The following is a 14,503-nucleotide window of genomic DNA, read 5'->3' as shown; positions in this document are numbered from 1 at the left end:
TGAGTAAGTAGAAGAAGAACTGGGTTGTTATGAACAGAAAAATAAAAAAATACCTACAATAAAAAAAGACATTAACAGAAAATACAGTGAAAAACACACTGATTAAATTGTTTGACATTTTCTTTTGTATTTGTCCTTATTATGATGAGTTAAAGCTATAGTGTATAGTGTGCTATAGTTTCTGTCGCCCCCATGAGGAATTCTAAGTAATGACAACAAAACTGTTGGTGTGTCCACATGACCCAAGCCTTCCGTGACCACGCATGCGCCCCCACCACTCCTCCACGCAGTTGCTATAGCCAAGGAAGACACGGAGGATTACAAAAACATGATGGACTCTTCAGAAGAGGTCATTAACTTCACTCGAGATTCTGCGCAGCAAAAGTCACCGGATGCCACAATCTTCTGAACGCAGCCATGCTGAGAGATACAGAGAGAGTTGTGTGGAGCGGATAGTCTTAATTAGCTTTGTAGCAACTCATCTGGCAATGGCTTAAATTGTAATGGACGTTCATTAATATCAAAAAGTTACTCACTAAAGGTTTAGGAACACCCATCTTAAATGAAATGTCTGTTCAAAATCCGACAATGTTTTTGCTGTACTGAGGACAACAAAATGGAGTGTTTGTTTAAATGGAATGTATATAAATTGGCGACTTTTGTCTCTAAAGCATGAAACAAGGACAAGAAGGTTCATTTGTGTGATATATGTAATTAATGTTGCTATTCTGGTATCTGGATCCCATGCTGTAAACAATGGCGTCTTGTAGGCCTGTTTGGGCTAGGCATATTTTTTCTAATGCATGACACAATAATGAAAATGATTCATTCATTCATGTTTGAGTAAGAAGTGAAAAAAGTTATTTTAGCAAAAAAAAAAAAAAAAAAAAGCATAACCACCAGAGAGAACCAGTGATATGTAATACTTTAAAAATGATCTATTCTAACAGTAGAGAAAGGGTTTCTGTGACCGACCTCTGCCGATGACTTGGTTGAGGTGGAGCAGCAGCTGCTCCCGGGCGATCACCACATGCTGCACCTCAGTCAGCAGGTCTGGGTGGAGGCATGACGGGTCGATGTGGACCGGGGCCATCAGTAGAGGGGACACCAGCTCGCCCTCGATTCCCCGACCCATCCCGCCTCCCAGTGTCCCCAGTCTGGGAGAGAGCAGCTCCCCGTTGCCCCCGTAGATGGGAGGAGCCCCGCGGCACGTCTCGGGCCTGTCTGTGCCCTGGTCTGGGGAAGCAAAAAGGAAGGGATGGAGGGAGGTCAAAGGTCAGCGAGTGTATCAGCGGGGCCCCCCACAGGTCAAGGTGTGTTACAGGATCAAAAAAAAAAAAGAACCGAGCGACTTGACACGGTGTTGGAGGGTAGCTGAGCTGGAAAAACAACGTTTCTGATTTGCCCTCAGCTGTTGTTAGTGGAAGGAAAAGAAATGCAAAAAATATGGCATGCAGAAATATCAAAATATTATCCAAAGAAGAGGAGAAGGAGGACTTACAGACATAAATGGTGGGCTCAAATATGGACTATCTATGGATTTTTAACCACTGAACCTACACCCCAAGTCTACCTGTGGACAAGCGTGAGTTCATTTGTAAGTCTATCTACTCAGGTTTTAGGCCTTTCAAGTCACTTTTTAGCAGCAGGAAAATTGCTCTGCCCATCATAATCAGTATCATAATACATGGAGCCCCCCTAATGCCCTCAGGATTTAAGCTTAGGAAACCAGAACCACAGGGGACTCGTTTACATTACATGAAAGTTGAGGAACACTGGCCTGTTGGTCAGTTTACTTGAGAGGAAAGAGAACACAGACTCCACGATTATCCATGTCTCACTGGCAGCTATCTTTCTGTGCTGAAAATAACATAAAATGACATGACAGTTGAACAAGTAGGGATGCTTTTCCGTGACGGAAGATCGTCTTCAGCTTAAAATCCCTCTGCAGCGGACAAATCAAATGAAGGTAAATATATTTAACGTCAAAGTGTTTGACAAATACGATTTCTTTGGTCGTTTAGTCTTTTCACTTTTAATGCTTTTTTCATGCTGAATGGTGCTTTTGCATGATTCTTTGTGAAGAAAGTCAGATTTACAGATCCGTTTATAAAATCAACCGATCGATAAGTCGAGAAAATCGCCACACAGACAAAAACTGCGTCAATCAAATTGATAATTCATTCACTGTAAGTCATGGCAGTGTTCCAGAGTTGGCAGGGAGCGGTAACAGTGGGGGTTATGATGATCTACACTGGTACAAGAATGATTTTGATCAGTGGATCAAAAAAAAAAAAAAATCACCAAAATTCTTTGAGAAACTTACATTTCCTCAAGGCTGCAGGTGTTAGTTCAGAACATGTAAGGCATGCACCGCTAGCATAGCCTTCAGCCCCACGGGGAGCGAAGCAGGTAGATGGGGGGGGGAGGGAGGGAGGGAGGGAGGTGGGACGGGGGAAGAAAAGGGAGGGGCTTATCTGGTTGACGTACCCTCCAGCAGGGTTGTTCTATAGTCGACTGACTCGTGGGAGACCATTTCGTTAGTGGGGCTGACGCTCCTCGCGTTAGCCAGCCTGTCCAGATGCTGGATGTGACCCCGCCCATCATACCACACCTCAGACAGATCTAGAAGTAGAGGGAGGGGGGAGAAGAAGAAGAAGAAGAAGAAGAAGAAGAAGAAGAAGAAGAAGAAGAAGAAGAAGAAGAAGATGGAATGATAGAGACATAAGGGAATAAGGAGCGCGTAGAAAGAAAGGTGAGAGGGAGAGACAAGGTGATGAGACAGAGAGAGAATGAGAGAGAGGGACGGGAAACAAGTGATGAAAAGAGAGCAAGAGATAAAGGGAGAGGTAGAAGATAAAAGGGGAGGGGGAGAGATGAGAGAATTACTAAGAAAGGCCAAGCGTTTCACCAGTGCGCCCCACACACAAACTCACTGTGAACCCACCAGGCAAAACTAAACCCAGCAGACACACATGCACACGGGTTAGAGAAGACACACTGACCTCCAGCCGCATGTATGCAAATATATGATCACACGCACAATAACACACACACACGCACGCACGAACGCACGCAAAGACACACATTAACTGAATTAACAGGCTAACATGTCAGGGCTGGGGTCAATTCACTTTCAATTTGACTTCAAAATATTTAAAATATGAAATACTTCATCTCGATTCACTCACATTGTTTTTTTACAATTTATTTTATTTTTTTTACAATTTACATATTTGCCTCTGATTACATTTGCTTATTTCTAACTTATAAGAGTAGTACTAAAGTAGTAAGTACTTAACCCTCCTGTTGTCCCTGTTTTAAAAGTTTTTATATCAGAAATCTGGGTTTCTTTGAAACAAAATGCCCAAAAATAACATGGATGCATGGATGTACGTTGTATGGAACCCATACAACAATTTTTGCATGTAAAATTAATGATTACTTTTATTGAAATTTAGGTGTTTCATTCAATTTTATGAACATGTTTAAATGATTTTAGAACAGTATTGTGAATAAAGTTTGACATAAACCAGTTTGTGATTCACTCAACATCCTTTGATCTTAACTACTAGTCAAAATAATTCAGAATTTCTGCTTTTTTAACTCAAAAATTAGGTACAATGTCATATAAATTAGGTTTATTGACCATTCATTTAAAAATAAAAAAAGTGACAAAAACGTTTTAAAAAGTGTCAAAGCATAAAGAAAAGAGCCAAAAACGCTGAAAAAAGCACCAAAAAATTCTAATTCACTTTTGACCTGGATGGACAACAAGTTCGTGGTCGACGGGAAGACAACACGAGGGTTAAAATTCACTCGGCTCGCCAATATTCCTGCCATAACCTCGTTGCTGGAAACATTTGCATTTGACCAGAAGAGAACATCACAAAGGACTGTGAAATCAATGGGCCCTTGTCTGAGATCAGGGCTGAGTTTAGAATGGCAGAAGTCCCAGAAGTGAACTGACCTTTGACCCAATGACCCCCCCCTACCACAACCTGACATCTCCGCTCTTACCGTCAATGTGTTTGTTCCTCCTCCACATGAGCAGCGATCCCAGCAGCAGCAGCAGCAGGCTGACACACACGCAGCCCACGATCAGGCCGGCGTAGTCCTGCTCCTGGGCCAGCGTCACCTTGCCCAGATGCCTGATGGAGTCCGCCTGGCGCCACTGGAACAAGTCAAGGGGTTTGGGGTGTCATAAGAGTGAAGGAAGTGAAATGTAACACTGATAATTACTACTGAACTACTATCCATACAGGAAGGTCAGAGGTCAGTTACTGACAGTCCCTCCAGAAAAACGCGATTATGTGATCGCATAATTCAATGCATAATCAGCCAAAGTCCGCATATTTCATGCGGGGGCCGCATTTTTTTCAAATAAGGCGCACTTTCGCCGCATAAATTGTCGATTTCCGCGCAAAATATGCGGGGCTTGCATGATTTCATAATCCCCGCATTTCGTTACAAAAAAGTCACATATATCTTAACAGAAAGTTGAAAATTTTGCGTTTACTTCACACAAGAGCAGCCATTTTCCTCTGTTGCCATGGGAACGTTATGAAGTGACGTTATGAAGTGACGTTATGAAGTGACGTTATGAAGTGATGTAATTATGCGACATGAACAATCTTTTTCATCGAACCGCAGTTTTTGCAAGTTTCCGCAATTTCATCGCATACAATTGCATAAATATCCCGCATATTCCATCGCATTTTTTAAGAAAACATGCCGCATATTCAAGGATTTTTGCCCACAAAAAAACTCATTTTTTCTCAAAAAACTCAAATTTTTCTGGAAGGACCGCTTTATGTGCGTAATATATTTAGACACAGACTTAAGTGACTTAAGTTTGGTCCAAAAATATAAATTTTACTTTTAACCCTAAATCTTACTATTAAGTATTAAGTTTTAAATATTAAAATGACAATGAAATACGTTTGGGCAGTGAGACATTTTTTCATTTTTCACAAAACATTTCACTATAAAGCTAATGTGCACACTTTCAGCTTTACTTGTTTGGTATTAAATCCATACTGGATCCATTTATTCTTTTTATTTTTGGACATTTCTGCCTTTATTGGATAGGAAAGCTGAGATATGAAAGGGGGAGAGAGAGAGAGAGAGAGAGAGAGAGAGAGAGAGAGAGAGAGAGAGAGAGAGAGAGAGAGAGAGAGAAGACATGCACAGGTCAGAATCAAATCCTGGACCTTCTGCGTCGACACTAAATGACACTAAATATTAAATATGATGACTCAATACTCAAGTTCATGGTTTTTCTAAAATGATGGTACTCTCTGGTACAGAACTGTCTTGACTCCTACACACTGCACTATAGATGTAGGCAGATGCTTGATAAACATGTACGCATGACACATGCAGTATATCATGCATGGGATATACTGTACACAAGCATTTAAAAGGCACGGAACTGGCATTTAGACATATGCTATGCAATATTACACACACACGCGCGCAAATGCACAAGCACGCACGCACGCACACACACACACACACACACACACACACACACACACACACACACACACACACACACACACACACACACACACACACAGAGTCTGGAGGCAGATTACATCAGTGATATTGCTTCTGCCATTATTAGGTTTATTGGAAATGAGGTTTCTACTCTACAAAGGGGACGGTGGGTGTGTGTGTCTGGGCATGTCTGGAGGTTGTGTGGTGTGTGTGTGTGTGTTTGTGTGTGTGTGTCTGTGTGTTGGTTTGTGGAGCTAAGGGATATTGGCAGACCATCCCCTGAGATACAGGCTTTCCTTTTGAAGGCCAGTTCACAAGTCAACAGCGATGAGGCTGATAAGGTCCGGTCTGGAGCACGCCGCTGTTCACCAGAAGGCGACCACTGGATATTATCTTTAAGGATGACATGAAGACGTCTGAAGCGCAGCATCTAATATTAGTTTGTATCATAAAGGTTGGACATTTCTCTTATCAAACCTCTAATAACCCACTGCGATGTCGGAGGCTGTTTGTTGCAAACAAGGATGTTACATTTACTGAGGAACTCTCAAAATAAAAAGAATGTGCACTGGTTTAACAGAAACCAAATCTGTAATGTTTGAGATTTAACAGTGTGCATAATTAATGTGTGATGTTCAATGCACCTTCAGAGTTATTATCTATAGCAATATCTTTCTCTCAACTAGTTCTACTTACATTTTTTAAAATACACCAAACAAAGAAATAGACTTGAAAACGAAAGGCAATAAACTCTTATTTACCCAACTGGAATTTTTCAATGGCGCGTAAGGAACCAAAAGCTATAACAAAGTCATATATTGATTATATTTACGGTTATTAAGGTAAAAATAAGTTGGATGGCTCTGTTAGATTTTAAACTCTCTAAATGGAGGACATAGTCTCGCTTTGCCAGACCTTCCTCCACAGCGCTGCGGAGGAGGGTCTGGCTAGTCCACACAGCATTCCTTGATGGGAGAGAAACATGCTCTGGTTTATTGGCATTTCTTTAAACCAATAACAATCGTCTTGGGGCGGCGCTAAACGCTGGACGAAAGCAACGGCGCCTCTGCAAAGTAGGCTCGGGAAGGAACTTGTTTTGGTGGAACATTTGTACGTTCAAAAGTTGTTTTAGTCGTGCAACAGAAAACTCTGATTGGACAGATAGTCTAGCTAGCTGTCTGGATTTACCCTGCAGAGATCTGAGGAGCAGTTAACCATAGTCCTCACAAATCCACCGGAGTTTAGAACGCCAAGGCAACGGATATCCGGCCTAAATGAGTGAAATCCGGCGGAATTTCCGTCGGGAAGGAAGCAATCGCGGAAGTGGAACATCATGGATATAGACTACACATTATCTAACAAACAGGCAAAGGGCTCAGGGTTGTTTCGGTGAGTAATTGTAAAGATTTACAAGGAATCTGTTTAGGTTTTGGGACTGATTTGTGGGGATATGCAATGGACAACATACACACGGAGATAGACTGATAAAAGCAAATTACGTTTAACCACGTATCCAGCTAATTTAAATAGCTCACATTAATATATTGTGTGAGCAGTTAGCTTCTTTCAGTATTGTATGCGGCGTTTTCTTTTTGCGGCGTGCTAATGCTCCACTGAAATGCTCCTTCCCGAGACTATTCAGGAGAGGCACAGTCGCTTCGACCGGAGCTTAGCGCTGCCCAAGACTGTTGTGATTGGTTTAAAGAAACAACCCAGAGTTTTTTTTCCTCCTATCCCAGAATGGATGCGTGGTGTAGCCAAACCCTTACTCCACAGTGCTGTGGAGATTGGAATGCAAGACTACAGATGATAAACGTCTGTCCTGTTTAACCCCTCATTAATAAAAGACAGTGTGCGGAGGAGGGGGGAGGGGGGGCATTTCTGTACAGTACGTCTCCTTCTCACGACTCAGACGACGCTTGACTTACATTCAAGTGACAAGACAGCTGGATGCTGAGCCCTTTCACTCAACACGCTGTGTAATAAACTCTCCCGGAGCTGCTTTTTTATAAGGGACTGCATTAGGACAGGAGAGTTATTGAAGTCTCCTGTAAACGATCTGGAACGCCGAAGGAATGTGCTGTTTCCCTTGAACGTCCCACAGCGCAGAATGAAGAGCTCAATATGGCCGATGGCAGAATGCTCCCGTTTTGTTACCGAAAACTCATACAGTCCTTACTTCCTGTTTGATAAATGCCAACCTGGGTCCAAATGAATAAAAAAATTAGGAAAGAAATTGGATAAAACCTTGAATAGCAGAATGTTATTCATTTGTAACTCAAGTCAAATTCAATCAAAAAGTCTGGAAATCATCATGACTATAAACAACTGTGCGCATACTCTGTCCATCTATCAGCACTGTGTGTTCTGGTGTTGCTATGTGGCGAGTCAGCCTCCTCCTCCTCCAGAAGCAGGTGCTGTGATATGATATGATACCTTTTATTGCTAAAATTCCTTTTGTGAAACAGTGGGGGAATTTCATACGAGTGCATTATTAAGTGGCTTTATGGATCTCTGCTGTATTGCATCCACTTCTACTCAGAGCAGATGTTTGATACACAATATCTCGTTCAGAGGAAAATTGGTGCTCATAGAAACTAGGGTTATCAATATGTGAATAGCGCCATCGCTGCAAAAATCCTCCATCATAAAGAGTCGTTTGATCATTTGATAATTTCTGGTTTTTAAATGTTTGAAACAAGCAAATTTGAATTGTATAAAGGTGTGAATCATCTCACCATGTTGGTAGATTTTCTTTCAAAAGGTTTAAAAAAAATAATAATTACAATTTTAATAGGGGGAAATTTCAACAGTTGATTAATTAACTTACTGTTTTTACAAGGTACCGGTGTGTTTTTACAACACTCTCATTACTGGATAAGAAACCTGTTTGCATACGCTTCGTGTTCTTTACTTCAAATGAACGATGAGCTCATTCACTAACATGCAAATTAAATCAATCTGAACATCAATAAACAGTTTAACACACCCTGACACACACACCTGACACACCTGACACACACACACACACACACCCTTCACTGCCACTTCAAACACACACACAGACACACACACACACACACACACACACACACACACACACACACACACACACACACACACACACACACACACACACACACACACACACACACACACACACACACACACACACACACACTTTTCTTTGCTGTAAACATTCAGGGAAGCTGGAACAAGATGTCTATTGATTTAAGTGAAGAGTGTGTGTGTGTGTGTGTGTGTGTGTGTTTGTGTGTGTGAGTGGGTGTGTAGGTGTATATGTATAAGTGGTTTGCTGGGTTTCTCTAGAAACAAAAAGGTGTTAATTAAAGAAAGTGTCTTTGTTGACCAAGGCCATGAAGAGGAGGTGTGTATGCATAGGTGTGTGCACCTGTGTATGAATCTCTTTCAATGGCTTCGTAGTGTGCATGAGCAATGCAAATATGTTAATGTTTGTGTGTTTGTGTCAAAGTGCAGAGCTTAACCTAAAGTGAAAACAAATAATATAGGCAATAGGGTTAAAAAGGTATAAAAGGTTAAACCATTAAAAAGGAGAAGAAAAAAACAACAAGAACTCCAAACTGACTGCTGCTAAGAACAAAAGAAAAAAAAACTGGAACTTTTCTGCTCTCACACTGCATGTGCGTTGGTGTCTGTAAACGGCAGGCGTGTCTCACCTCCACCTGCAGCCCGTTGGCGGTGGCGGCCTGCAGCTCGGTGGGGACCAGGCACTCCAGAGTGTTCCCGATCAGAGTCAGAGTCTCACAGCTGTGGTTGGACACGGTCAGAACCTGACACTTCATCGCCTCCCTGTCCATGTGGTCACCCTGCAGCGGAGGGAAAGGGAGAGGAACGAGAGAGAGAAGGTGAGATAGAAATAGGGATTAAGATCCAGGGGGGAGAGAAAAAAAAAAAAAAGATTGAGACACATGAGGTCAACAGTTGAAAAAGGGTTGAGGTCAGCAACGTTACAAGCGACTGTCACTAAGGTCAGCGCATCCAGACACTAAGGTCAGCGCATCCAGACAGTAGATGGAACAAACCAAATGGTTAATTACTAAATAAGATGGCGACAAACCATTACAAGTGCAAAATAAAATGTGCAAAATAAAATGTCAAAAATAAAGCGCCTTTGTGATTTTCCTGGAAAAGATACTGCCTAAGGTGCAAATGAAATGCTGCTGTCAGGTGAGGTCTGACGGGAAGAAAAGGATGAGTAAAAAAAATCAAGGAGCAAGGAGTGTCTCGATACAAACTGCATCTCACCAACATAAAACAGTGGACAGAAATGGGATTTCACACATTTTGGGAATACTGGTGCACACAACAGGAACAGAATACAGAGCCTTAGGGGTGAGCTCTTTGGCCAGCAGAGTCCCTGTTATGTACACTGACCCTCTTTAAGATTAAGTCTACTCCCCTTGTGCCATCCAGCCCCTGCAGCTCGACTGGTCTTCAAGCTCCCCAAGTTCTCTCACGCTACACCGCTCCTCCGCTCCTCCTCTCTTTTCACTGGTTACCAGTTGCTGCCCGCATCCATTTCAACACACTAGTACTTGCATACAGGGCCACGAACGGATAAGCCCCAGCATACATCCAGGACATGGTCAAACCCTATACCCCAACCCGCCCACTCCGCTCTGCATCAGCCAAACTGCTTGCTGGCCCCTCACAGCGAGGGACAACTAATCACTCGACGAAATCACGACTGTTTGCTGTCCTGGCTCTTAAATGGTGGAATGAGCTCCCTATTGACATCACGATGGCTGAAAGCCTACGCATCTTCTTTTGCCGAATGCTAAAAACACATCTCTTCCAACTGCGCCTTGGATGATGATGGAAAAAAATAAATAAAAAATGACAGCTGCACTTTCAAATAGCTCTTTGTTTGGCTCATTTATTTGAGGCTAATGTACTTGCACTTACTACTTGTTGTCCGGAGTTTGTACCTTCAAGGTTGAAAGCACTTAATTGGAAGCCGCTTTGGATAAAAGCGTCAGCTAAATGACATGTCATTTAATAATAATAATAATTAAGTTGTAAGGTCCGTATTATATGTATACTGTGCCCGTGTGGGGCACTTTCTTCGTTTTTTTGGGCCCTAAGGCGCACTATTTAATTTTGTACGGACATACAGTCAAGTTGCATAAAGTTTAGAGTGGAAGACTGCTGTCAAGGATGGCAAGGTGGGAGCTGTTTGGTAAAGTTTACTCATCAATCACAGGCCACATAAGTGCGTTCTTTGCAATTTACAGACCTCTGTATTGGAGTCCAAAACATTCACACTCTTTAAAGTTGACTAGTGCAGCCTTCTAACGATTTGTGGGACTTTTAAAAAGGCCAGTAAGTGACATCGGTGCAGGATTGACAAAATGACATACATTAAATAGTCTGAAGTCATTTTTTTAGTAATAACACCATGGCTTGTTTAGGACATATTGGGATTTGGAAGCAGAAGGCTTCAAATCTGTTGGAAAAGAGAGTAGACAACAGGAAGCGAGGTGAAGTAATACTGGCTTACGTGCAGGTCTCTCTTTCTGGCAGAGTTCATCATGATTCATAGAGATCAAAAGGACTGACGTACGAACTGAGCTTGCTGCTTTGGATTTAAGTAAGACAGAGCAACTTATTCTAGTCGTGTGACCCCTAGCGAGACGACAGCAAACACCCCCTCTGAGATCTGACTGGAAGCACACACAGCAGTTGTCCACGTGAGTGTGTGTAACCGACCCAGTGAGTGTGTGTCGTTTGACGGGAAGCGGCGAGAGAACAACACAACCTAATCTGTTCTTTTTCTCCCCTCTCAGACTTGTTCTTGTTCCCGTGTTTTCTCTCCTCGTTCACTTTTTGTTCCGCTGATTCCATCTCTCTCTCTGTCTCACACATAAACACACTTGTTTGAGTGCAGCAGGAGGCAATAAAGGGAATGATCACATTCCTTGCGTGATAGCTTGGGATTTTCCAATTTGACACAGAGTGGAGGCCCGCACCTGTTCGCACACACACACACACACACACACACACACACACACACACACACACACACACACACACACACACACACACACCCTGTCTTCTAACAGAGCAACACAAACCAATAATTCACCCACTTGCTTGCAATTAGGACACACACAAAGACAACAAGATCATCCAGTACAGTCCTTCTTCAGGGTGTTCCTACGCAGTAGACAAGACAAGTTAATAAAGTTATTAAAGAACCGTCGCAGTAACACAAGTCACTCTGAATGATTTGTTACAATGTTAATTGGAAGTGAGATCTCAGTCTCCCGTGAAATGATCGGCAGTGATAAGAGCCTGGCCACATGCCAAAATCAACAGCCTGGTTCCTTCATGTTCAGCCATACTGGTGCAGAGATGTCAGTTAGAGCTAAATATTCCTTTATTTGTCTTTTATTGTCAGCCTTTTTTGGGGCTAGAGTTATCAGATGGTGCTAAATGAGCCCAGCATTGGCCCTTTACTGGAGGCCAGGGTTATCAGATGATGTTAAATGTTTTTCAGTGCTACCATCCCCCCCCCCACTGGGTAAAAACTGGAGGTTTGTCTGGGCTGGAGGGAGGGATGAAGGGGGGAAATAGGTTGGGTTGGTGGTGGATTTAGCATCGGGGCCAAGGTCACGTCTGGGAAAAAGGAGAAAGAAGGGAAAAAAAATGCAGCCAGGATCCCCTGCGAGAGGTTCAGCACAGCTGCCACAAACTGTCAAGCAGCAGTCAACAAAAAAAAAAAAAAAATGAAAGAAAGAAAAGAGGAGAAATATGTATTTCATTGTGTTCCTAAAACAGGCTCTGGGGAATGTGGTGGCTTGTTTGAAAAGCAGCATTAATGTCAAGAGCTTTGACCTCGGCAGGCAGAACAATGCAAGTCAACAGAGAGAATACATAGAGAGGTGTAGCAGTGGGGAAGGGATGGGGGTAGACGATGGGAAACAGACTCCACTTCCTGTTTTTCTTTTAGTATTGTTTCCTTCCCAACTTGACCCGGTACGTACCCGACTGTACGTGTTACCGTGTGGAATAGGAGGCAAAGTGCACCGACCAGCAGAATGAACATCAACCTGGTTCCAAATTGTGAATTCATCTCATTCAGTAAAGTTCTATAAACTAGAACTCTGAATGAAAATGAAAGTCAAAATATAACAAATCTGTGGAGTTGATTTGATCAACTAAACCAGTGGTTCTCAAGTTATTTCAATAATGTACCCCCTTTGAACAGTTTTTTAAGCCATGTACCCCCTAACCAGCGCGAATAGTTTTTGGTAGAAAACAAAAAAAAGTCTATATATAAAGGAGGAACAACAGCGATGTCAGCGATAGATTTACTAAACAACTGCAACATTTAAATGCAGATTCTTCTTTTTTTTTTTAAACAAAACCTTGGGAAAAGATGGTAGAAAGAAGAAAGTAAGGCAAGAATAGGTCGAAAATAGTACTGCAAACTTTGAAAAAAAAAACAGTAGAAAGAAGGAAGGCAACACTAGTGCGACTTAAGTGACAAAAAATTCAAATAAGCGACAAACTTTGAAAAAAGAGAAAAAAAACTTTGAAGAAAATAAAAGGACAGTAGAAAAAAGGAAGAAAGGCAAGAATAGGTCAAAACAAGCGACACAAAACCTTCAAAAACAGGGACAAAAACTTTGAAAAAAGAAAAGAAAATGACAGTAGTAGTAACTACAGCCTTGTAACTGAAAAACATTTTGCAAAAAATGTCACGTACCCCCTGCAGTCCTGTGGTAAGCTTTTACCACATGGAGACTTTCTTACTTAACAACCTTAAAGTCAAAGATTAGAGTTTCTTTAGGTGTCTTGAGTTTCTGCACCTGTTCCTGGAAGTGTCTGGCCTGCTGGAGATCTCATGAGCAAGACCTTTAATCTTTTACCAAAGGATGCAGTTCTGCATCTAACCCTTATTTTTCCGTGATATTTTTTTCTAACATTAGAGTAGTCTCACATTGCCAGATTTTCCACCACAGAGCTGCAGAGGAAGTTCTGGCTAGTCCACACAGCATTCCGGGATGGGAGAAAAACGTGCTCTGGTTTATCGGCATTTCTTTAAACCAATCACAATCGTCTTGGGTGGCGCTATGTGCCGGACGGAGCCACGGTGACTCTGCAAAGTAGCCTCGGGAAGGAACTTGTTTTGGTGGAACGTGAACGTTCAAAGGTTGTTTTAGTCGTGCAACAGAAAACTCAGATTGGACAGATAGTCTAGCTAGCTGTCTGGATTTACCCTGCAGAGATCTGAGGAGCAGTTAACCATAGTCCTCAGAAATCCACCGGAGGTTAGAACGCCAACACAAAGAAAGTAGAAGGTGATGGACAACCGGCTGAAACAAGGGACATCCGGCGGAATTTAGGGCAGCACCTGAACAATCCCAGAAATAAACGTCCTCGATATAGAGTAAATGAAAGACATTGAAAGTAAACAAGTCAAAGTCTTCTTTTTTAAAACAACCAATCTTTGTACAATTGACAACTGAGCCTTTTTTTTATCATTATAATGGAGCTGTAGACGGAGGATGTTGTCTTACCTTGAGTTCCACGATGCTCTTGTTGTCCTTGGATGTGAGCTTGGGGTCTTGGAAGTGGGGATCCTCCACGTAGATCAGGTCCCACTGGTCTGTGGAGTAGCCGTCCAGGACGAACGCCACCTTGGTGACCACAGGCGGCTGCAGAGCCAGTTTGGCCAGAGAGGGCGTGGTGCACTGGATGGACGTCCGGTTCTCAGCGTACACACAGCTCTAGAGGAGACAGGCAGTCGGGAAACCCAGACAGACAAAAACACGCAGGTTAGAAAACCTGTAATGTACAAATGCAGGTTTTAAAGTGGACCTATAATATTATATAGCATTTTCAGGTTCATACTTGAATTTTGTGATTCTACTGGAACATGTTTACATGCTTTAATGTTGAAAAAACATGGCTGCTGCACCTGTGTGAGATGCTCTGTTGGAGCTCTTAAGAC

At 42.4% G+C, this 14,503-nt stretch overlaps 1 protein-coding gene across 2 annotated transcripts in view; it reads right to left on the bottom strand.

Moving 5' to 3' along the window:
• The window catches only part of met (MET proto-oncogene, receptor tyrosine kinase), an 89,292-nt gene that overhangs the window by 12,398 nt on the left and 62,391 nt on the right, over positions 1-14,503 (bottom strand). Inside the window, exons 11-15 of one of the 2 annotated variants that reach the window (XM_028586202.1) lie at positions 14,070-14,279; positions 9,201-9,350; positions 4,021-4,174; positions 2,491-2,625; positions 976-1,236 (exon numbers count right to left, since the gene is read on the bottom strand). In XM_028586202.1, the coding sequence (XP_028442003.1) occupies positions 976-1,236; positions 2,491-2,625; positions 4,021-4,174; positions 9,201-9,350; positions 14,070-14,279 (910 nt within the window). The remainder of the gene's footprint in view (positions 1-975; positions 1,237-2,490; positions 2,626-4,020; positions 4,175-9,200; positions 9,351-14,069; positions 14,280-14,503) is intronic. The other variant, XM_028586203.1, reaches the window with a different exon arrangement.

The sequence above is a fragment of the Perca flavescens genome, chromosome 8 (genome assembly GCF_004354835.1).
Source record: "Perca flavescens isolate YP-PL-M2 chromosome 8, PFLA_1.0, whole genome shotgun sequence".
NCBI classification, from domain to species: domain Eukaryota; kingdom Metazoa; phylum Chordata; class Actinopteri; order Perciformes; family Percidae; genus Perca; species Perca flavescens.
The sequence above is the reverse complement of the archived record's forward strand: the minus strand, read 5'-3'. Positions and strand labels throughout refer to the sequence as shown.